Source organism: Glandiceps talaboti, chromosome 18, assembly GCF_964340395.1.
Source record: "Glandiceps talaboti chromosome 18, keGlaTala1.1, whole genome shotgun sequence".
NCBI lineage: Eukaryota > Metazoa > Hemichordata > Enteropneusta > Spengelidae > Glandiceps > Glandiceps talaboti.
In genome coordinates, this window is record NC_135566.1 from 10,026,451 (window position 1) to 10,052,860 (window position 26,410).

The 26,410-nt window shown below is 36.8% G+C and overlaps 2 protein-coding genes across 2 annotated transcripts; one reads left to right on the forward strand and one right to left on the reverse strand.

Moving 5' to 3' along the window:
- Window positions 1-25: 25 nt before the first annotated feature.
- On the forward strand, window positions 26-9,774 carry LOC144448801 (T-complex protein 1 subunit zeta-like). Its single transcript, XM_078139100.1, has 12 exons — window positions 26-172; window positions 1,608-1,671; window positions 2,086-2,220; window positions 2,664-2,837; window positions 3,267-3,481; window positions 3,886-4,045; window positions 4,852-4,934; window positions 5,743-5,839; window positions 6,409-6,556; window positions 6,897-7,133; window positions 7,813-7,885; window positions 8,626-9,774. The coding sequence occupies exons 1-12, from the start codon at window positions 33-35 to the stop codon at window positions 8,702-8,704; spliced, it is 1,605 nt and encodes a 534-aa protein (XP_077995226.1). The 5' UTR covers window positions 26-32; the 3' UTR covers window positions 8,705-9,774.
- Window positions 9,775-11,951: 2,177 nt separating this feature from the next.
- LOC144449500 (somatomedin-B and thrombospondin type-1 domain-containing protein-like) lies at window positions 11,952-24,231 on the reverse strand. The gene is made up of 5 exons (XM_078140045.1): window positions 23,843-24,231; window positions 14,812-15,000; window positions 14,078-14,168; window positions 13,382-13,467; window positions 11,952-12,751 (listed from the first exon to the last, which is right to left on the reverse strand). Exons 1-5 carry the CDS (start codon window positions 24,081-24,083, stop codon window positions 12,558-12,560), a joined length of 801 nt encoding a protein of 266 aa, XP_077996171.1. The 5' UTR covers window positions 24,084-24,231; the 3' UTR covers window positions 11,952-12,557.
- Between the last annotated feature and the right edge of the window lie 2,179 nt (window positions 24,232-26,410).

Genomic DNA, 26,410 nt, shown 5'->3' on the forward strand with positions numbered 1-26,410 from the left:
TTATTCGAGATTATACAGTTCAGGAATCCAAAATGGCGTCAGCTATCAAGTCGTTGAATCCAAAGGCCGAAGTTGCTAGGGCTGCCCAAGCTCTTGCGATCAACATTAGCGCCGCCAGAGGCTTACAAGATGTACTTAAGACAAATCTTGGACCAAAGGGAACGATAAAAATGTAAGTGTTACTTCTACACCGCTCTTACGCCCTATGAAGTTCAGTGTCCCATGTTCGAGAGAAGCATGATCATGCAGATCTACATGGAGACACGTGCTTTACATGCCTATGACAATTTCTAATACATGTACTCAATACAGTAAGCCGCGTTTGCACACAAATGTATTGGAAAGACACAAGTTTATAGATACAACTTCACACAATATTTAATTAAATGTTAAAGGAAATACAACTGTAGCGTTCAAGATATTTTACCCACCTTGTACATATTTGGAAAGTGTCAAGTGACAAGCCTATACAAATACAAGGCCAGTTGGGAGCAGTAAGCAGATCTTCATTTTGTATTTGAAAAAAAGAAAGAAATATATCAACTTCACAGGAATAGAGAATGTATCATAATAATCTCAAGATTTAGGTTGGTAATGGTACTATTTTTAACAGTTAGGCCAAAGAGGCCCTGACTTGAGTACAGAGTCAGATAATATATTTGGTCGGTATGACTCCATTCTCAGTCAGAGATCCAATGTAGCTGCAATAATTGTAGCATTTGTTTTAATTTTGAGTTGTTTTTTCAACCACAAAATGATCACTATAGTTCATGCTGGGCAAACTCAAATAGACAAGATCACAATGAAAACGTGAGCTGGATGTCAGCATACTATATTACTACCCATTTCAGAATGCTGCAGTGCCTTGCTACTTTTGCTGATTTTGAAGGGATTAGGGTATCTCTTAGCTGCAATAATTGTAGCGTTTGCTTTGATTTTGAGGGGGTTTTCTGCTAATTTTGTGCTTTTTGTCGTTCCGATGCGTAACTGGAAGCAAACTCACAAAAAAGCACAAAAAAACAGAAAAAAATAAACTCAAATCGAAAACGAACGGTACAATTATTGCAGCTAGAGATTCTAGGGCTCTGAAATTTGCGAAAATGCATTCAAATGAATAATGACTGAGATGACTTGTAGTGGGGCCTTGGTCCCTGACAAACCCACACAGACCAATATGATAGGGTAATACATGCGTAGTGTTGTCCTAATTACACATATAGTAATAAGTGAACGAGGACGCTACATCTCATTATCATTCATGACCTGGCAGTCAACATTTGGAGAGAAAAGTCAACTTTCTTGAGCCATGCAGTTCAAAAAATCGCCTCTGAATTTGACGGTTAAAGAAGTATGATGATCTGTAGACAACTTTACATATTTATTAATATTTTACATAGAGAAAATCAGTGCCGATCTCAAAATTTTCGGCATCGGTGTTTGATCGCAAATTTGAGAGCCCCTGGATCTCTGACTGAGAACAGAGGCATACTGACCAAATATGTCAGATTCTGTCCTCAAGTCAGAGCCTCTTCGGATGAACTATAACTAGTGTGTGTGACTTAATGTAAATATAATTAATTCAAGTATCTGTCTTTTAATTTTTAAAGGCTTGTCTCTGGTAGTGGTGATATTAAGCTAACCAAGGACGGCAATGTTTTACTCCATGAAATGGTAAGACAAAGAGTGGATTATTGCAATCATACAATAATGTATCAATTGAAAGTTTCAGATTTGAAAATCACACATACCCCTGTCCAGCGTTTTCCTGGTTCGAGGTGTTTAACCTGATGCAAAATAAAAGAACCAAAAAACTTGAATTCTACAGTCAAGTTGTACAGATGTAATCACTCATAGGTGATGTCAATCAAGTGTGGAAGTCAACTATCTATAGTGTACATGTATGTCATGGGTACCAAAAATTGATTGCTACTAATAAATTAGTGAATTCAACTTACTGTATTATTAATAATAAACAATGAATCTAATAATTCCTAATCATCACAGTGTTATTCAGCATTCAGTGCAAATTATCGGTGTTCAATTGTTGGACTCAATTATCAAATATATGTTTTTTGATATTTGCAGCAAATTCAGCATCCTACAGCGTCATTGATAGCTAAGGTCGCCACGGCACAGGATGATATCACAGGAGATGGCACAACTTCCAATGTTCTAATCATTGGAGAGTTACTAAAGCAAGCTGATCTTTACGTGTCTGAGGTACTGTAGAAAGACTGTCAAAGAATCAACCAGTGTTACAGTAACAGTTGTCATATGCACTAACTGATAAAAAAATTGCTAGCTGTATTTATGCCACAACAAATGTTAAACTTAGGAATGAATAAAGAAGACAAGTTAACTTGTAAGCTGCTAATAACACTGAGCAGTGGGTGTTTATGCCACACCAGTTGTTGATAACAAAAGAATAACATATTCTTGACACCAGTGTACCATGTATTTGCTTAAAAGTGTGGTTCGAGTTACCATGAATCTCATGTGTCATGAAGTGTGTATGTCATATTGTGCATTTTGAGTTTGATGGGGTGGGAAAATGGACCTTTTATAACGATTTTATTTTATTTCCAACTAAAAATCGAGGAAAATGAATAGTTGAAGTTTGTGTGTGGTTTTGATGAGAATGTTGTATTGGTTTATTTTTGAAGGGAGTCCATCCACGACTATTGACTGAAGGCTTTGAGATAGCCAAGACCAAGGCATTGGAAATCTTAGATGAAATAAAGATATCGCGTGAAATGGACAGAGATACGTTGATCAGTGTAGCAAAGACTTCATTACGTACCAAAGTACATGCTGAATTAGCTGACATCCTGACAGAGGTAATTTAGTATGTTTAAAATATATATGTCATTTTGTACTACTTTTCTGAACTTTTTCATGATTCTTTTGAAATACAAAACTGTTTTAGAAGATCTGCTGAAGCAGTTGCTGATTGGCTGGCCATTGAGTGCAAGCTTTCTGATTGGTTGATCGTGTAGTCTAAGTTTGCTGATTGGTTGTTCATTTAGTCTTAGCAGCCAATAAGGTCATCGATTTGATTGTGTCATGCCAACATACTCTCACAGGAAATCTTTATCTTTTACGAGAGCAGTTTGTGCCCACTTCAAGATGCTAATTATGCAACGAAAAAAGAGATTACGACCCAAAAAAATACAAAATGGCAATCATAGAAAGTAATACCGCTGTGATATGATGAATGATGGCATACAAGAATGATATCTAAGCTGTATATATTATTTTAAATTTAGGTGGTTGTTGATGCTGTATTGACCATCAGAAAGGGGGTAGAACCAATCGATTTACATATGGTAGAAATTATGCAAATGATGCATAAGACTGAAACTGACACCCAGCTGGTGCGTGGTTTAGTGTTAGATCATGGTTCACGTCATCCAGATATGAAGAAGTCGGTATCTGATGCATATATACTGACATGTAATGTATCTATGGAGTATGAGAAGAGGTAGGAATAAAAATTATCGCAAGCTTTACTGCTTTTCAATAATAGATATAGCCATGTGGACCTTTGATGGATAATACAAAGGTGCAAAAGTGATTATAAAAAGAAGAGATGGGCTGAGAAACAGCTCGGGGGGCTATGCTTGGACAAATACCACACACAGATACCACACTTGGCGTTGATTGTTTGAATTGAACTTTCCAAAGAGTGCAATTGTTTACATACAGGGGTCTTATCAATTGAGTTTATCTTGAAAATCACAGTCGTGTATATTCATTTCATGCTGGTCATGTGAATTTCATTGTAATTACTGCGTTTGTTATTGTCCATAAATGTAATCTGAGTATTGCATTCTTTTGACAGGATTATAACCTACAGCATGTATTTTCTTTCTTTCTCTCACACAGTGAAGTAAATGCTGGCTTCTTCTACAAATCCGCTGCTGAGAGAGAGAAACTAGTCCAAGCAGAGAGAGCTTTCACTGACCAAAAAGTCCAGAAAGTTATTGATCTGAAGAGAAAAGTGTGTGAAGACAATGACAAATCATTTGTTGTCATTAATCAAAAGGTAACAAGTTTTAGCTGGTTGTTTTTCTCTTGTACTTCTAGTTAATACACCAAATACAGTAGAGTGAAAATGTGCAATATATGTCTGATGTCAACTCAATTGCCTAAAAAAACACAACTGTTTCTATCACTGACAGCAGACATCTTTTATGGATACTACTCACAGGGCTCGAATCAACACTAGTCGCATGTCCACAGACTACCAATTTTTTGTCATACAGCTACCATACTTTGCAGCTGGTAGCCCACTCAGGCGACCACTGATTATGCGATGATTTAAAGGATGGAAGATTTACGGACATATAACTATTTTGATAACAAACATATTTTCATTAGAGGAACTCTGTTCTCAGTTCAGGAATATAGGACTATTGGTCACCATCCTTGGGCTGCCAATTTTTGAAATTGGTAGCTTGCGCGGACTATTTCAGCCCAGTCAGTAGGGGTGTTTCTATTGTTTGGAGTTCTATTGGTCCTAGAAAATCTAAATGGAAATATACTGTACAAGTTAATAATGAACTATTAAAACAAACTGTGTACATGTAGGTGGCTGTTTTACCAGCTACTGACACCTTATCAACACCCCGTTGTCTGATAATTAGTAAACTAGTTTTTCACTTAATTATGACAAGACTGGTTTTTGAATAATTGTGAGCGATGGCATGCAGATTTGAGAGACATTCCTCATGTGGTAGCTCCAACATACACATTATTGAATTGTCCTAGAATAGAAATGTCTTCTTTGCATGTAAGACATGATGTGATATGATCAAACTTCAAAGATACTAATTTCATGGTTGATTACAGGGTGTTGATCCACTCTCACTGGACATGTTGGCCAAGGAAGGTATCGTGGCTTTGAGACGTGCAAAGAGAAGGAACATGGAAAGGTAAGATATAGCTTGTAGACTTCACAGATGTATGTAAGTACAGATCAAGAATTGTAGAATAGAGAATTGATGCTTGACCCCATTGTAGTGATAAAGTTACCCTTTTTGGGGGTCTAGTTCTGAAGTGAGATGACCATATGGCTAAACATCATTTGCTTATGACATGTGAGGGATTCAGATGAAAGCTACGTGGTTGCTTCAAAACTAGATTCCAGAAAGGTAACTTTATCACTATTAGCTCAAAAATTGTTTCCTGGCTAGGTTAGAGCATTGGACCACCTCAGTACTCACACGAGACTGACAGTAACATTTCACCAGTGTGTGTTAGCAACTGGACAGGTGGGTTGATGCCTGCACCAGACTTGGACAGTCCAATGTTCATTTCAGAATGACACTAGGGTTGCAAATTGGAAAGGGATTTTTGAGAGATACCTTACACACTGATATTTAGTTGTCAACCGTAACTAGTAGACAGAGACACATCTATAATATCCATATTTGTACAAAGGTAACTAATCTGGTCAAGTAATAACAGTTTCCTATATACTCTATGTCAAGACTTTTTTCATTGAAGACGCAATAGTCTGGGAAACCAGAAATATTTTACCACATATATGGCCCTCAATAGATATGCTACTTTTGTTTTCAACAAAAGAATAATTACAGTCTCAGTGACTTATGTTCTTTTAAGGGAAATAAGATACACAAGAAGTGAATGGTATAAGACAATTTGTTTGGTGTAACATCAGCTGATTAATGTATTTTATATCCCAGTGTCTAAACCTATACTGTATTTTGATATTTACAGACTGACTTTGGCATGTGGTGGTATGGCAATGAATTCAGTAGATGACCTTACACCTGATAATTTAGGTTTTGCTGGCTCTGTATATGAACATGTGTTGGTAAGACCTAATAGTATACTTTACATTCTGTCATCTGTCATATCTTTATAGCCAGCCTTTTATTCCATCACTGGTCTTTGTCATGAATCATTTCATCTAATCCGTCAACAATGATTGGAGAACAAGTCATTTGGGAAATAAAATTTGTAATTACAGGTAAAATGTCAGCACTGTACTTACTTACTTCCTTGGTTCCTTCACGTGACAAGGCAAGCAGAGAAGAGTGACAGTGTTATATACTTACTGCTGTGACTCTTTCCACAAGGAAATTACATTACGCCTTTATTGACCAGCAGTCAAGAGACGCGTACAAGCTATGGTAGTCCCATATGTGATTTACACCATGATGTTGTATGTCTAAAAGAATTCCAAGATTGCATTTTTGGGTTGGGAAGGAACATTGACAGAAAATGTAGAAAACCAAAGGTAATGTGAAGTATTAGCAGCAATGGAGACAACTTGTCATAGGGGAGGGGAGGAGGGGGGGGGGCTTGATGTGTTCAACTGTGTTTGCATTCTCCTGTATAACTTCAGTGATAACTGATTATTTATTTTATAATTGTTTACAGGGTGAAGAGAAGTACACCTTTGTTGAAGACTGTCAGAATCCACAGTCTGTTACTATATTAATCAAAGGTCCTAACAAACACACACTAACACAGATCAAAGATGCAGTACATGATGGTCTCAGAGCTGTGAAAAATGCTATTGATGACGGTATGTTGTCTTTTCTCCATTCGATATGTTGACACTCCCCCAGCTTTTCACAAACACAAACATACACATACAAATTCTTACATACAAACATACATACATACATACATACATACATACATACATACATACATACATACATACATACATACATACATACATATGCACACACAAATACTATCCATGTGTGTCTATCTTCTGCCTGTCAGTTGCTGTCTCCTTCCCTCTCCCAGTCAATCTTCCCTGCCTTCCTTCTCTTTCCCAGTCTATCAGTTTCTATCACCCTCCTTGTTCTCATACTCCTCAACTTCATAATTTGATGATAATCCTTTCACTTTCACAGCTGCTGTTGTAGCTGGTGCTGGAGCATTTGAAATAGCTGTACACAGTGCATTGATGAAACACAAAGATACAGTCAAAGGTCGTGCTAGACTAGGTGTGCAAGCCTTTGCTGATGCCCTACTAATCATTCCTAAGGTGTTGGCTCAAAATTCTGGTCTTGATCCCCAAGAATCAATAGTGAAATTACAGGAGGAGTTTCGTGACGCTAAACAGCCAGTAGGTCTGGATGTCAATTCAGGTGAGTTGAGCGATGTACAATATAGCTTTATGTTTACAACTGAATGGAGTTCACATTTTCAGCTCATAGATTCAAACACAGGTTACTAGTATATAGAATGACCCACATATTGTTGATGTTCCTAAATCTTCACATAAACAATGAACATATTATGGACTGTATATAGATAGTACTCTTTACTCACCCAAGGAAAATACAAGTGACATAAGGGGCCTTATCACTACAAAAAGTGACATGGCCCCTTATGTCACAAGCATTTTCCAGCAGAATAAAGACAGTTATTGGAGAATTTAATAATTATGTTTGTGCGAGTGTCATTTAAGAAAACAATGCTGAAAATAGTGGTGATTCTGAACTCATACATGTAGCAATTGAAAAACACTGATGTAGACAGACATTGTGAAATAGGTTTTAAATCTAATATTTTCTGTTCAAACATGTACAACTTGGCTTTTATGACATAAGCAGGCTTAGAGCAAAGGGCAATAATACATACTTTGTTACGTAGAACCAATAATTGTTATATATGTATCAGAGATTACTTGCACTGGTGCACTCGCATAGTAATATTATTTGCACTGCAGTGCAATACTAAAAACATTATTGTTAGGTATAAATTGACTTGTACAAATTTACTTTATTGTATGATCATAAAATGTCATCTGATGTCTTATTGCAGGGGAAGCATTAATTCCAGCAGATACTGGGATATGGGATAATTATTGTGTGAAAAAACAATTGTTACATTCCTGGTGAGTAGAAATTTGGAATTTTTTCTGTCTTGCCATTATGATATACTGTGAATTACTTGATTTTGAACAAATTTGCTGGCTGAAATTAAGAGTGGGCCTTGTTGAGGTGGCTTCTCACATGTGGATCCATCTACCTGTGTCTCTCTGTGCAATGCATATCTAAGTTGCCATTTCTCTGCCTCACTGTGGGGTTTGTCTTCATCAGAGATGGAAAAGCTTCAAGTAGTGCTCAGTAGTGTGTTAAGCATTTTAATGTATGTGTGTTGTTTGTGTACATGTTTGTTTTGTGTGTGCATGTGAATATACTTATATGGGACTTCCGTGTATGGTTTCCTAATAACTCTCCAAGTTTTCAAAAATGTAAAAGTGACCAATTTGAGTAAGTACATACATATAATTTGGCTAAAATGTCCTGTACGTACTAGACTATTACGAGCAACGCCAGAGTAAAGCACTTTCTATATGTGTTACACTCCTTTATAGCATTCATATCAAGTGTAAAAGTATACTGTTTCAGTTGGTTCGTTTACAAGCCTTGCATGTGTCCTTTCTGATGTGGTCAATTGGCAAAATGAAACAGTATTCTTTTATACTTAACATGGATGCTATAAACAATTATGGTACATACAGAAAATGCTTTACTTTGGTGTTATTGGTTATATCTTTTTTAGAAAAGCTGCTAAACACTTCAGAGTCTTGTGTAAGCTTTTAACCCATACATTATTTTCTTGTGTCCACAGTACCGTTATAGCCAGTAACTTATTATTAGTGGATGAAATAATGAGAGCTGGTATGCGATCCCTCAAGGGAGACTCTTGAGTCTAATCAGCCAAGAAGAATTTCGCTAGTCTAGATGTACTCCTATCTTAATACTTATTGTCAATTTATTGCACAAAGTCGATGTTCGTCAAAGCTGGAAGAAACCCACTTCATTTCTGTGTAAAAATTGGCCTAAAAAATGCAAATCGCGAAATTGATGAATTATAGATAACTCTTTGTAGTGCCCAAATTACAGCAGATACCCTCATACTGTGTAGTGTTGAAGTTTTCTTGTATGTTCCACAATCACATACTGTAAGTTATGAAAAAAAAAGGTTTACAAGGTCGGATTTTGATTACCAAGTGTTGTACCTGAACTTAAATATGAAGCTACAAAGCAAGTTACCAACTGTCGGCCATATTGGAATATTTTGGTACATTTGTACAGGAAGTGATGTCATCATTTTGCCATAATGGGGATGATGGGAAATTTCATATGGTGTCTAATTATCATATTCCATGTAAATGATATCATGCAATCTATGTTTTTTCCCAGTTTATTTTTAAAATCTTGTGTTGTAAACACTTTAAAACTATAGTTGAAAGTGATTTCCAGTGGCTGTGTTCATAGTTCAAATGGTACACTCAACTGCCATACAACCTTCAGTAATGTCCATTACACATATTTATTTGCATTTCACTTTCTGTGTGTGTTGTTCATTTGTATAAGAATTTAATACATTTTCAAGTTACTTTGAAGAATTTTGTGTTACTGGAAGAGGATGCATTTCCATAGCAACAAAAGAGTATCTACTGGATTTGATAAAAAATAATTATAGAGTGAATGGTTTCTCACTTGTATGAAAGAAATTTCAAGGAGACGTTAAAACCAGGCCTGCTTTTACAGTGGTGTTCCTTGTTGAAGAGCGCCCTCTACCACTTGACCTGAGCTTCCATTAATGTTCATTTTCACCTTGTATGCGTGTGGTGATGACTTTTGAAGGATATATACGGATACACTATACAGGGGTAGTTATGCTGTGCTGTGATTATTTTGTCAGATTTTGTTTCGTATCCTTTCGTATTCTGTTTTTGAGTTCTGTGTATTTTTATTTGTATTAAAATCTTGTACGAGCTAACTTGAGGCTGTGCGAGCTTTTTTCATGAATGATAATAAATAAGTGAACTTCTTTCATTTAGTGGGGAAGGAGTCTGGCATCAATGCAATTGCTGAACTTCATTTTCACACTTCTAACCAAATTTTGAAAACTTTCACACCTTACGTGATAAAAGCTTCTGTATTTACTACTGAGATGTTGATATTAGTTGACATAAATTTATTTCTAATGTGAGATACAGTGCTGGGTTTCTGGTAACATTTTGATGTTTTTACCATCATCTCAGAAAACAGGTTCATAAGGTTGGAACTTCAATGTCTGACTAACGAAACACTAACCAAACACTACCCTAACACTAAGCTAACACTAACCAAACACTACCTAATAGTATTTAAGTAATGTATGAAGTACAAAAATGTCAAAGACAGGTTTACTAGTAACACCTTTGAATGATTATCAAAAGTGACACGTTTACTTTATCGATATACTTTTAAATACTTTCACTAGTGAATACGTGCGCAGACGATATGCGCAGTCTTACGTTCTATCGATTGCTAGAGCGCGAGACTGCATATCGTCTGCGCACGTATTCACGAGTGAAATCCCTCATAAACATTTCAATTTCATGGATATTTAGAACCGCGATATATCAACGATGGAGACGAAGTCATGGCAGATTTCTCGGATCTGATCATCCCAGTGTTCTACCAATCACTCCATTCTAACTGATACCCGTAATTTTATGTTTCATAACCTCATGAATAAAAAAAATTGAAATTTCTTATTTTTCACAGCGCACGATTAGAGTGACCAATGTGTATGTGTGAGGGCGCCCCTTCACAGCATACCTTACCTGGGATGGGTTGATTCTGAGATAATACCGAGTATTGATCAATTTTTCTTATTCGTGAGGGTATGAAACTGAAATTTCGGGTATCAGATAGAATCACTAGCAAGGTAGAAGCATATCGGCAATGGGTATATACATACATACATACAGACAGACAGACATACATACGTATGTACGTACGTACGTACGTACATACATACATACATACATATATACATACATACATACATACATACATACATTCACCAAACAATCGATACAAAATTATTCATAAAATTACAATTGCTGGAAGGTGAACAACTAACGGGGGTTTTATTGTTTTTTCCAAGAAACTTTTAAAAACTGCTTTTATACAAAAGAACCAAATCAGTGAAATAAAAAAGAAAATACCTTTGACAGAATATTCCTGCTTTGTTACCCAAAAGCCAGAATCAATGTGTTACGACCTTTGTTTTCACTTTTCATTTATATGATACACATTTTTAAAACTCTTACGCATTTCACTTAAATTCTGCTCTCTTTTGAATTTGTATGTTATTAAAGCTGCAACGATCTGACCAGCAAGAATTTCTGAACAGTCGTTCTTTTTCTCTACAGGCGTTGGCTAATTTCAGGAATATCTTGAAACGGAATAGGGAACTTGCAAACCCGCCATGTTGAATGTTGCATCATGGGAAATGTGATAATAAATACTGATCAATTAGCATTGTAAACAATAATATTACATTGTTTGAACCACGAATGATCAATTCATAGTCACCTTGCCCATTGTGGGAGGTTTATTTTATCGGTAGCTCCAGTATTACAGTAACCACAGATAATCCCATAGTCCTTTGCATCTGAGCATGCTCAGTCTGGATTGCAAGTTCCCTATTATGAAATATATGGTGACCAGTGAAGTGATACCAATACTAGATTCTCTACAAAAAAAGTGTGGTTCGTCAGAAAATCAAATACTTTCGTCAAATAATTAATACACCATAGGTTAACACCATAGGCAGCATTGCTACATGTTTGGAAGTCGCATTGGTATGCTTATAATTCGTCAAATCTGAGTTGTCAATCCACATCAGACTGTTGGACTTGTTGGGGGCGCTTTACAACATGTACTATGATAAACTGAATATCAATGATCATCAATATACAAATGTACTCATAGCCGATTACGGTCAACGCTAAATTCTAACTTCTTGTTGTTGTTGTTGTTGTTGCTGCTGCTGCTGCTGCTGCTGTTGCTGCTGCTGCTGCTGTTGTTGTTGTTGTTGTTGTTGTTGTTGTTGTTGTTGTTTTTGGGTGTTTTGTTGTTGTTGTTACAGAGTTGATAAGGATGTCTTCACAAAATGACATGGCAGTGCAAGAAACTGAAGAACTCAAGGAAAATTATGCAATATTAATACTGTTAAAGAATTTTTTTAGTTATTCCCGTCTTTAAAAACTATACATGGCCAATATTAACTTCGTTAAAAATTGAAAAGAGAAAACAAGTCGAAAACAGGCAAGTACAAATATATCCCTTGAATATATGGTATTCTACAACTCAAACCTTCACCTGTAAATATCCGGTTAAATTTGAATTCATGTTTTAAAAAATCCTGTCATACATAAAGCGCATTACTTTACCGGGTAGCTATGCTTAAATACATTTTAAAAAATAGTTGCTTGTTTAACTTTCCACTAGCGAAGACATAAATTTTCAGTCAGCAACGAAAACTTTCTTCGGTTGAAAAAAAACACGATATGAACATGTCAAACAAACAGTTGATTGACAATGCTATGCATGTCAAATCAATTCAAATAAAATGGATTAGCCAATAGAATGGCTAAGATTCGAATCTCGACCAATCATAGCCCGGAATCATAGCCTCTTGTTGAAAAGATAAAGTTGATAGTTTTTCCTGATTTCCTAATATATATGGAATATTTCTGACATGATTTATGTTGAAAATTATACAAAAATGAAATCGTATCCCGTTTCACATTTACATGTATGGTTAACGGAGAGTTGTTGCCAGCTTCCCCGACATCCCATCACACCAACAGCTGACCATAGCGATGTACTGCCCTCTTTGCCTTCACCAAGACAGTGACCCATTCCGTCCATCATTGCAGTATTTTGGCATTCTACACAAACCGTCATATCTTTAAAAAAAAGAAAAGAAAAAGTCATCACTGGTGATTAGCAAGAAATTCTGAAACATGACCTGCTTCGCGTCTTGGGCATAAACACGTGATATTATTGGCAATTAAGAAGACACTGACATTTTTCACCTGTTAGTTAAAATAAGTCGTTTTTACACGTGAAAGAGTCGCAATTAATTTTGCGGGTTTGTTTACCCTTGTGTAGAAATTGACTCTGATAATGTATACGTGCCATCTACGGTCGGCCTTATATTTACCTTCGTCTTTCCAGAAGACTGTTCCAATTAACTATTATACTGATGTTCACGTATAGAAATATCCTTTGTATTATTTGAGAAGGTATTTTAGCGTGTATTCAACATCAATCAGACTATCAAAATTATGGCCAGCTTGGTTGGAGTTGAAAGAAATCTTGAATGTATATTGAAAGTTACGGATTTTCCATTTAATTAGTAACATTTCAATGAATATTTCAAATATTTATCTTAAATTGTCGAAATCCATAAGTTAGATTTCAAGGTGTCCTTTTTATAAAATTTCAACATAAAAAATGAACGAAAATTATCCAAGTTGTGACGTAGTTTATTGCAAACATGGGCAAAGGGCACACTACAAGTTTGATGGACTTACCACGTTTGAGAGTCTCTGTCCATAGCCGTTTACGTGAATTAACACACTTTCGATTGACATTGCTAAGTCGTACGGATACACAGTGGCTAATAGAATAGAAAACAAACATAGATGCTTTATATACATGTATATCAGTATAGTGTATCGCTTGTCATTTGGATCAGGGGGCTCACTAGTTATGCTTAATAGCAGTAGCAAACTTAGTGAAAGTATAAAACACAATTTACATGTCAAAAATTAGACAAAATATGAATCCTGCTGACAAGAAAACAATCATGCAAACTAGGGATGAAAACAATATCGTAAAATGTTAATACAATTTCATCTAATCAACTATTCTACGTGTTTTCTATTGCATTATATATACATATATATATGTGTGTGTGTGTGTGTGTATGTGTGTGTGTGTATGTATGTATGTATGTATGTATGTATGTATGTATGTATGTATGTATGTATGTATGTATGTATGTATGTATGTATGTATGTATGTATGTATGTATGTATGTATGTATGTATGTCTATGTTTGTGTATGTGGTTATGCATGCATGAGTGCAAAAAAGGGACATGTTGTATTGCTTAGAGTGTACACTACTTGTATTACCATGTTACAATAGTACGTGCATTGTTTGGCTACATGTGACAAAAAACACATCATGTTGGAAGAAAAACTATCTCAGCCTCTGATTAATTACCTTGGATGTGTTTCTTTTGGTCGAAATGGTCCGATTCTGTTATCGATTTTCCGTGCTTTGGAGTATTTGGACGGCATGATCATAGCTATTCCTGGAGATAGATAGACACAAAATATCACATCAAGTTGTCGATATTTACAATTAATATCAGCATCCTAAGCATAATTTGACTGTGAGATATGTCGTGTCGCTCGGCCCTCTCCGGCGACAGCGCCCGCCACGGTATACCTTAAAGACCATAGACCTACACAATGTCATGTAGGTGTTTATGTATTCATGTCTGGGTTCTAGGATTACTTATTGGTTATCTTTGTGATATTATTTAGTAATTTTCCTTGTCTTTCATTTCGTGACCATCCAATCGTACATCCATTTGAAAAATAAAACTCTTACAATTTTGACGCTGTGTGTGTGTATGTATGTTTGTTTGTTTGTTCATGTGCAATTTTTTTTGTTTGTTATTAAATTACCATGATTAAACTTATCGCTAAATACTGGCAGACAACTTGAAGTCCACATTCAACCATAACGAATCTACAACTGAAAACAATAACATCTAGTGGTGAAATATTCGACAATTAGAAATGCTCATTATAGATGTATGTAACGACCATTCATACAAAATGTACTATGTTACTATTCAAAAGGGATATATTCTTATACATATCAGAAACCACTCTCTGATCTGGAAATATTTATAGTGCGCCATCACACGACTGATCAGAAAATCCTACCGTTTGTCATTAGTTCATTTGGTTCGCAGTATCCAGCATAGCAGCCTCGTCGTTGTCTAAGAGGTGGACAGCCAGCTCCTCCATTTTCAGGTTTCTTTTGTCTAAATCGTCGGCGTTCACTGTAACCAATTCCACAAAACACACTGCATCCACTCCACTGTGTCCATTCAGTGACTTGACAATCAGCCGCTACAGAATATTGATATAGAAACATACAAGTTTTCTGAAATAATTGAGCACGACATAAAACAGCCACAACAGTTCAACAATTTACAACTCCATCTTTTGTTTTGCTATAGCACATATTTGTTAAGGTCCACAATACATCACCTTTATTGATTTCTATTGCTCCGTCTGTTTTGATAATTTCTAACTATAATCATTAAACATGTTGATACACTATTGAGTCATATCGGATTCAAACTATGCTGTGGACTACATAGATACTTTAATAGAAAATGAATGACTGGCAAATTTATATATATTAAATATAGTCATACATCATACCAGTCATTAGGAAAAAAATGTCATTTGGGTGGACTTTTATTTAGCTCAGAACATTTGCCGGGCTGATCTTGACAGTGTCTGTTCAGTCCACCTGAACTGCCAGGGCATTGCCAAGATCATAGGGACTCGTAATTTTGCTTGTATGGGGTGGATACATAACGTTATGAATATGAATGATGTTGCTACTTGTATTTGTACTCCATCTTGCTTGTGTGGATGGGAGGATAAAAAATACAATTACCAACCATGCTGCTGGTACTACTAGTATATATGCTACTATAAAGCGAGTATATGCATAGTGTTTGTAGAATACCATTATTTGTAGCAACATTATTAGACAGTTCGTATCCGTCGCTGGTATATAAATCCTCAATCCATGCAACATTACGTGTCCCTGTGGCCAAGATTAGCCAATAAAATATACGCAGGATAGACTTTTCCATTGATAATTTCCCTCCCAAACAGGAAGGAAAGGAAATATTATAGGAATGCTTTTAAAGATATGTCTGTAGAGAAAGTTGTTGTTATCGAAAGTATTCAATCCAAGTTTATATATAAAAGGTGTCCATTTTAAACCAAAAAAAAAATGAAAATGAAAAACTCTGTTCCATCCAATTGTTTAATGATAGGAACACAGGTGATCACTTCCCTTTGCAGTGACCTTGATATTAAAAATCTGTCCTGGAATCACGTCGGCCGTGGCATTAGCTGTATATTAGTTGATTTATTTGATAGTAGATGACAGTTTGACGGGAAATCTAAACATAGTCCAGGACTAATATAAAAATAGACCACTGTGAAAATCAACAGCCTTCAGGGTGGCAAAGTATACACTTTGACGTCACGTCGTTTCTGTTACATGATGTGAATTTTGATCAGAAAGGCCAAAGCAGTCGTCAAAAATAGAAAGTTCATGATAACAGTTTCTCTGGGAATGCTAGTCTTTCTTCTTTCCATCATCAACGGTGATTTTTTTAAAACTTGTGTCAACAAAGGCAGTTGTATGGTTGGCAGTTGGACATCTGCTGTGACTGCAGGGCCATTAGAAATAAACTCATTAAAAAGTGGAAGGAGTTATAACCCTGGCTATAAATCTACAAATGTAATGGTGTACTTGATACCTAGTCTAGACGATAAAATGAGGTCAAACTATCAATTTTTAAACATCGTTCACTACTAACACGCTTTACTAAATACTCAACCAACCAGAGAAGATTCAATTTGCGTCGTGTGGTAGGCTTAAAACTGCACTAGCTGCAACTAGATTTGTTTAATTGTTTGTTAAATAATATGACTTACTCATAATACAGTGCACCTTGAAAAGCATTGAATCACCAGTGTGTAAACGTATTTGTGTAGCTCTACGCATAAAATGGTATATAAATCCAAACAAATTTGATTTTTGGGTCCGCACTCTAAAACCAGTCCCCCCCCCCCAACACGCTTACGATTTCAACTTGTTACTGTACTAATTATGGATAAAATCGACCTCTAATAAGTAGCATGTACAATATCTAATTATTGGTATTTTAACAATTTTCAGTGAATATATTGTCGGTAGTCTGTTTGAAAATATAACACTCTATAATTACAGTATTGATGTTGGAGAAAGACGGACAGGAAGCTGCAGCATTTTCTTTGAAGCGATGTGGTTGGAATACATTATCACCTTTTAATCCAGAGGCATTGCTATATTAAACATTTTTTTTCACAAGCCAGACCAGTAGTGATAGTGCAGCTCTTTAAAAGTTTCAATCCAAGATTCCCGCATTAATGCTATCTTATCAATGGAGTTGGCAAGGATTACGTCGGATTATTCTTTTGTTCTGGACCAAATTCTACATAGCTCTGCCAATCACAGCTACAATGTAATCCTCCGAACTGGACTTTAACAAGAACCAGTTACTAAATGTGTGAAATATCTGTGAATGAATGCGCTAAGGGATTTGGCAAGGAAGAGGACTTGATTTACCAAGTGGACTACTGCACTCAAAGAACACTTTCATTCACGATAGGGCGATTGATTTACCATTTGATCACGTGACAGACCAAGCAGATTGATGACCGTTAAAGGACACATACAAGCTTGTGAACAGAACACAGACAATCACGAAACACAGACAATCACCAAGTTCATTTTGTGGTAAACATGTCGTAACTTTACCGCTACAAGTAGAAGTATGGCTCCAACAATATGTGAATTTGACACTAGGTTGTCAAATATGTAAGTGTCACTGTATTAGAGTACAGATTTAACAATATACAGGACAGTCAGTTACACAATACGAAGAACACGATGAGTTATGGAAATATGTTATATCATGGTAAAAACAATCTCGCAGTCTTCATCCCCCATTCTCCCTTATTTTCTGCATCTTACTCTCCCGTTTCCACTTCTCCCATGGTTCATTTATTCACTATCTATCTTTCAACCCCAGTCTGTTTGACCCTCTCTCCTAATTTTTACATACATTGTTATTTGTTTAATATTAAGTCACGTCCCTGGGCATGCGCTGTAATATAGAAATCATCATCATCATCATCATCATCATCATCATCATCATCGTCGTCGTCGTCATCCTCACCACCACCACCACCACCACCACCACCACCACCACCACCACCACCACCACCACCACCACCACCACCACCACCACCACCACCACCACCACCACCACCACCACCATCATCATCATCATCATCATCATCATCATCATCATCATCATCATCATCATCATCATCATCACCACCACACAGTGGTACACAAATACAGGGTATGTCATTACATTTATACTATCAATAAAAGTGTACAAAATATCAATAAATCGTTTCATTTTGAATATTATACCATCCAATGCAACAAAAGATAACGTGATAGTGACGGACGTCTCCTCCCACATATCCAGAGTACAATGGTTCTACGTGGAGAGTTTTGGTGTTTTGTATCAGCTCTCTTTCCGTTTCTATATCCATACACACCCTGATACAATGAATGACCCCTGACCCCTAGCGGATAATCGGAGGTATTATCTCAATTTGGAATGGATGTTTTATTTCAGTCACAAATACTTGAATAGCTTCGTACCAATGCTCCCATGTCATGAAAATGCCATGGAATGGTCAACTCTCAATAAGGTATCTATTAGAGCCGTCAAAAACAGACGGCAATGTTTGATATCTGGGTGGGCCAATGTTCAACAAGTAGGTGAAGATATACAGCCATCGTGGGCAGATTTGTAAAGACAGACGATGAATGCTGTTCGATTTTAATAAACTTTCAGTTTACCGTATGACCGATAGCGAACAATGCAACTCCACAATGTTAGGTGATTTTACAAGATATGAAGTTGATCACCATTTTCACGTGATGTCAGTTAATATCTAAATTCTGATCCCACATGATTTATAACTCATGGTAATAAACCCATACATAAAGAACGCCCTCATATCATATGAGAAACGTTAAACACGAAACTTGTTACATATATTTATATATATAATGCTTTGGTGTGAAATCATGTGCTAGTGCATTGTAATCCCGATACACGAGTAATACATATCCAATTTTAATTAACGGTGGCTGTCGTGAAACATAATTTCCCAGAAACAATCATGTGTAGTATGACATGATTTATATCTCACTACGCAGTATGACATCATTGCTATCTCACTACGTGGTATGACATCATTCATATCTCACTATGTAGTATATGACATCATTGCTATCTCATTACGCAGTATGACATCATTGCTATCTCACTACGTGGTTTGACATCATTGCTATCTCACTACGTAGTATGACATCATCGATATCTCACTACACAGTATGACATCATTCATATCTCACTATGCAGTATGACAGCATTGCTATCTCACTACGTAGTATGACAGCATTGCTATCTCACTACGCAGTATGACATCATTGCTATCTCACTACGTAGTATGACATCATTGCTATCTCACTACGCAGTATGACATCATTTATATCTCACTACGTAGTATGACAGCATTGCTATCCCAATACGTAGTATGACAGCATTGCTATCTCACTACGTAGTATGACATCATTGCTATCTCACTACGTAGTATGACATCATTGCTATCTCACTACGCAGTATGACATCATTTATATCTCACTGCGTGGTATGACATCATTGCTATCTCACTACGCAGTATGACATCATTTATATCTCACTACGTGGTATGACATCATTGCTATCTCACTACGCAGTATGATATCATTGCTATCTCACTACGTAGTATGACATCATTTATATCTCACCACGTAGTATGACATCATTCATATCTCACTATGTAGTATGACGTCATTGATATCTTTACGTGGTATGACATTATTCATTTCTCACTCTGTAGAATAATACACGACGGTTCTCACCACGACGAACTGTCAAGAGTGTGAATCATCAAGGGTAGCACCAAATGTAACCCAACTCTTTGAGTTTTAGGGTTTGAACGTAGCCAGCAGACATTTGATGTAAATAGTCTTTACTTTGTAATGTAACAATATTTTGACAGTGAAACTTTGTAAAAACAGTCCCAAAGTGATAATTGAAAAAAACAGACGTTTCGAGGCAATAGACTCTTTTATAAGGTTGTATCAACATTGGAATAGAACAAAAACGGTTTCATGGCAAATTTATTTTTTGATAGTTTCAATCATTCTCCTGTCTTGTTTTCATTTGTTCTCCCCAAGCAACCTGATGTTGGCGTCTATTATGATATAGTGATCTGTAGAAAGTGATACAACACAGGACAGGAAAACAGTATTTTTAGAAGTCCATCAACAATAACAAAGGGGGATACCTCTATTGTTACACGCACATGACTTCAAAGGAAAACGTTAAGTTTTCATTCAATTAGGTAATTCCTAAAAGCGAGCCGCCTAATTATAAAAAAACAATAGTTTATCAAAACCTGTGATTCATCACATTGTTTGCCCACTTCCGTTCTCTGACAAACAAAGCAATTGTATTAGATTTAAACAGGCCGATAGAAGTTCAATCGTACAATTAAATTGTTTTTCCTCCGCTTATTTTTCCATTTAACTTTCGATTTCTCATTTGTTGGTCTTTGTATTGGCAAGTAACTAAATAAGCATGTATGTATGTATGTATGTATGTATGTATGTATGTATGCATGCATGCGTGTGTGTGTGTGTGTGTGTGTGTGTGTGTGCGTGCGTGCGTGCGTGCGTGCGTGGGTGGGTGGGTGGGTGGATGGATGGATGGATGTATGTATGTATGTATGTATGTATGTATGTATGTATGTATGTATGTATGTATGTATGTATGTATGTATGTATGTATGTATGTGTGTGTGTATATGTATGTATGTATGTATGTATGTATGTATGTATGTATGTATGTATGTATGTATGTATGTGTGTGTATGTATGCGTGTGTGTATGTGTGTATGTATGTATGTATGTATGTGTTTGTATGTGTGTGTGTGTGTGTGTGTGTGTGTGTGTGTGTGTGTGTGTGTGTGTGTGTGTGTGTATGTACTCTCACTTTAACAGTTACACGATAATTACCTTGAATTTACAAAACACATTCTCCAAACAAATAAGCAATAGGACAATATTTGAAACGACAGTACGTCTATACCACTGGAAGATAATGCGAATGAAATCAGAGGTGTTCACCGAAACTTATTTGATTAGCTGGTACATTGCAAGAAGGAACTTAGGACACGAACTAGGGACACGTCTTTGTATGTGACCGTCACTCCCAGCAACGACAGCGTGACATTGACAGTCGTCTGTCGAGGAATGTGTGTCGCATAGTAGATCGAAAGTGGCGTCGAGTATACCCTGAGTTGTTGTCATGGATAGTGTACGACAGCTGCTAACAGACGTTGTCGCGACAAAGAACCACGATCCTCACGTTACTGTGTAGTCACCATACATTATACACATAAATTACTGTGATGCGAGTCAATGTCAGAATGTATGTTATGTGTACCATAATTGGTTATATGATACAAGCTTTCCGGCTTCGACACCCAGATAGCAACCCTAGATGACCTACATAGGATCTTTAGTCGCTTTGCAAAGTCAACCAAGTGATACTACAGTGGAAACCCAACTTTCAGCTTGCTAAGATAGATACACACTAACACTAGTGTCGTTTGATATGATATGTCACACAAGTCGGTGATAGCGGTGCCTTTGTTGTAATCAAGATCTACATAGTGTAAAACACCGGAAGTCTCCAAAAATGTACAGTGGAAGTCATGACAAACACCACCCTACAGTGAATACAACATCCATTCAATAGCTTATCACAGTTATATCAACATGTCACAACAATAGTTTTAGTTTGTGTTTATCTTAGTTAGCCGAAAGCTTAGTTTCCCCTGTCGTAAACCATAAACCCTACACGTGTGGGGTTTATGCATAAACTAACTCGACGCGACAAGCCAATCGAAAACTCTAGTTTTCGTTATTTAATGGCTGGGGTAAATATTGTCACCGACTATTACTAAGTGTGTTGGCATCACACTGCATTAGTGATCATTTTATTTTGTTTTTATATGACATCAAGGTGTACTAAGCATTGTTAAAGAAATCTGAGAATAATATATAATATACGGGAATTTAAATATAAAAAAACATGTCACACATTGCAAGATTGGACAACTTGGTCGGGTCATATTAACAGATTAGGGGGTACTTCATTGAAAGGACGCTTTCATTTCTAACCTCTTGTTTTGTGTTATACAAAGTCAATTTCCCTAGTCTTTGGAATGATTATTGTCATGCCTTCATCAATGCAATGTGCGTTTGACATATGCGTGTAAGTTTTGACACATATCCTTAAATTATTTGACCGGTGGGGGCGCACTTCAGGCAATATGCGCCATCACTTTTGTTAACGAGAGACAGAGACAGAGACAGAGAGAGAGAGAGAGAGAGAGAGAGAGAGAGAGAGAGAGAGAGAGAGAGAGAGAGAGAGAGAGAGAGAGAGAGAGAGAGATAGACAGAGAGAGAGAGAGACAGAGAGGTGGACAGGTGGACAGACAGGTGGATAGTCAGTCAGTCAGTCAGTCAGTCAGTCAGTAAGTAAGTCAGAGAGGAGACAGACAGTCAGTCAGAGAGGAGAGGAGAGGAGAGAGGTGAAACTGGTACGGGAGAGAGATAGGAAATTAAAATAGGGGACAGAAAAACAAACAGAGAAAAGGGCACAACGAACAAGACAAATAGCTGAGAAAACAAACACAGACAGGAGAGAAGAGATATCCGTACAAATGTATTGCATTTAATACACAGGGAAACTCAATTAAATTGAATGACTTGTGAAATAACTTGACTTCAACACAGTAACACTGATAACGTTCTGATGACGTTGTAAAGTCACTTGACAACCATTAAGACAATTTTACGACAGTGCACCTTTAATATCACTCATCCGTGACAAGTAGTGGCACAACTCTATTGTACTGTATTCATGTTGTTGGACAACTTACAATTAGAAACACCCATTCAATTTGTTCCAATCTCACTCCCTAATTCCATCACTTCATTTGACACACCCTCTAGGCAAGCCTGTGGTGCTTGGGTTGTCCAGGTGTCCTCAATTGGCCAAATGAGTCGTAAAAATCGTGGGGGATGAGAGAGTAATTATACTACAAAAGAATCAACCCAACAATGTTTGCTTTAAGTTAGCCATGTTTTCAGTACAAAGCCGCCCGGCCCTTTAGTAGTACACCCAAAGCCCCAGGGCCGTCTTACAGTAAAACCACTCCAGTCATAGAACTTAACCCGGGACTTGAAATAGTGTTTGCTTTCCACCCTTATCTAATCCGTAATATTTCGAACGCACACGAATTGACTATTAACCCTACGTGAATTATGTCCATACGATAAAGTCTTATCAGAATCATGGGTGCACTCGGAAGGTAGTATTTCACAAAAGTCATTAACGTGGTGATTGTAGTTCCATTATAGACACTTTCAATTAACATAAACTTAAGTTGACGAGTTCCGTGAAAAGGTATAACCCCATCACTGTAGTAGGCGTACGTGTACATGTTTCTATGCGCAGTTTGTGGTATGGAAAATGCACCTTATCAATAAGTTCACTGGTGTTTTCCATGTAATTAATTCAACAATATCAATCATTCCTGAGGAAATAACTTATTAGATGGGACTGGGAATAAGAAAAATCACGATCGAAGTCTAGGAATTTATGTCAGAATGGCAATATAATTAGCACCCTACATAGTTCAAATGAACACCAAGTACAATGATAGGTTTAAAGCGAATGAACTGCAAATAGGATAATTGACTCACAAGCTAACATGTCACATCAATGCAACTAGTGAACACGAACACCACATTATTAGGTATTGGTTGTCAAGTACACAGCTCTTAAGTTACAACTACATAGCTTTGGTAATGGAGATATTCGAAGAAATTACACAGAAACACGTACCTATAATAATGAACGTTGCTTTATCATGATAACCAAAATATCCAGTTAGGGGGGAAAAGTTGACTCACCTTGGCATACATCCGTATAATCAGTACAGCAATCCCTTGATCCGAGACACGATTCGTCGCAAAAACATTTTCCGTATCGACGATCAATTCTGAGTCCGTAACTCTCACAACTCATGTCTCTTGACTTACAACACATTGGTTTCTCTCCTCGATGGCAACTTCCCAAAACTTCTAAAATCATGTTTGCTGTCAGAAGAATTCCTACTGATAGTAAAAAAGAAGTCATGTTCGTCAAATTCATCTTTTTTGTATCCTTGGAAATCCTACACAGGAAAATGTTTGCAGCAGCAAAAGGAGGAATTACTTCCAGTGGAAAATGGGGTGAAGCTGGTTTATGGTATGGTTCAAAGACAACAGAAAAGTGCAACTAGATGAAGTCCATTCACTCTGACAGGTCCTCTAGCTATCAATGCTTTATCATGAATACAGAATACTTTATTTGGTAAATGCACCGTAATGAATGGTTGGTTGACACCATGTTGGCAACCAATCGACTCTCACCATGGTAGAATCATATCGTTATAAATGTAAAGTTCAAGGGTCGTCCCAAATTGTATGTTCACCACTTAGATCCATTGGAGAGGTTGGGGGTGTGGCAAGCAGTTTGAAAGATAACTATGCACTCGGTGACGTAATAATAAAGGTGATTGAAAGTAAAATACGGCCTGTAACTATGAATGGATTTGAATAGCGACTATGCGACTATTTAAAGAAAGGCCAACGAACTTCAATCTTGTACATGTATTGTGGCATTAATAGTCATCAGTTTCTACTTGTGTGTCTATTGGGGACAAAAAAAACACCCTCCACCGTTTGGAATATTTTTAGTGAAATGTTTGAGATATCTCTAAGTAACCGGTGTATAACACATTCATTATATGACTTTAGCGATCCGGATTGACATTGCAACTTGCACGTGACGTGACGTGACGTGACGTAAAATATTTATATTTATGACGTCAAGTACACGAAGGCGAGAACTTCAAACATGACTTCATTACCCATACAAAGGCACATTTGGAAGAAGAAGAAAAGCAACAAAACAAGTTATTAAACTCCAAAACGTACTTCAATTCCCAGTGATATAAATTATGATATATATACACATTTTGTTTCCAAATATACCAAATCCAGTTATTTTCATGCAAATCTTCATCCTGTATCCCTTGGTATGCTCAGCGTCCAGTGCCCAAATATCATAGTTTAAGTTATGTGTATCTGAAAACCAAACTATAAATGGACAACTTGGTCGGGTCATATTAACAGATAAGGGGGTACTTCATATCAATTGCTAAGTGTGTAGTAGTAGTGAAACTTGTACAGCCTATGCATGAACTGTTTCGCCCAAACACTGCTATCAAAGTCTCCATTCCATTTATGGGTTGTTAGAGGCCACATGTCAGTTTTGAAGATATGGGCTTCGTGTTTTAACATATTCATGTGTCCTTGTATTTTTACCTTACCATACCGACGAAAACTAGACTTGCATAATAACCTTTCGACCATCATCCATACGAACTTCTATTACAAAAAAAACATGCTATGGAAAGTAGAACATAAGGCAATTTAAAGTACATAGCGTGTAATTTTATGAACCTCTTGCTTGATTTTTCCCTCGAGAATTCCATGGTGAGTATGTTAGGTACAGCCATGAGATGATCGATGGTTGGCCAAAGTTGCCATTGTCCAACCATCGATAACAAACATGTGACCATCGAAACAATTACCAGTATTGCAAGCCTGACACATGCATTGATAACACAGCAAAATGTGTACGAGATGAAACGAAAAAAGGACAGTGTTACACACCATTTATCTAATTTGGAGAACAGTGATGTAGTAGAGCGATATCTAAGCGTACAGCCTGCAGGCTCTTTACATTTCTCAGTTGGTGGCACACCAGAACATTCATTGATATCAAGCAATGAGTGATCCATCGTATCATAAGCCACTCGACATGTCATCCTAAAACCTTGGCAAATTGCCAAACGCCACCGTCGTCACAAACACGCGGCAATTTGGTTGTGAGACATCACACTGGAAGTTTTTCTGTGTACGTATTTTCAGTGATATGAGGTCCGTCCATGGGTGTCTGTTTAATTCGATGTTGCTAAAATCTAAGCAGCATAATTAGGGGTGATTAATAATCAAATTACAGGGGTGATTTCATGATATCATTTTACGAATAGCTAGAAAGTGTACCTCACCGGATTTGATTTCTATACCTAGCCTACCGTGACAATCTCTCGTCACGCCATTTCTGTGTTGGGTTAATGACAAAAGTTAAACGGTGACATGTGTTATGTGAGCCAACACCATAGACCAATACTCGAACCATGAAGTATTATACCAATACTACGTGTACAGTTAAACGCCAAGTTGTACACTCTTCGGATACAACAGATTTACATGTACTTGTGGGTTTCCAAAGCACCCGAGGCCAATAAAATAAATATGGAATTGAATAGAGGAGCAAAAGCGTTCAAATGATCTTCAATATCAAAGTATTAAATATGCAAATTTACTACATGTAATGTTCATGCGGTAAATTACTTATGGTAATTATAA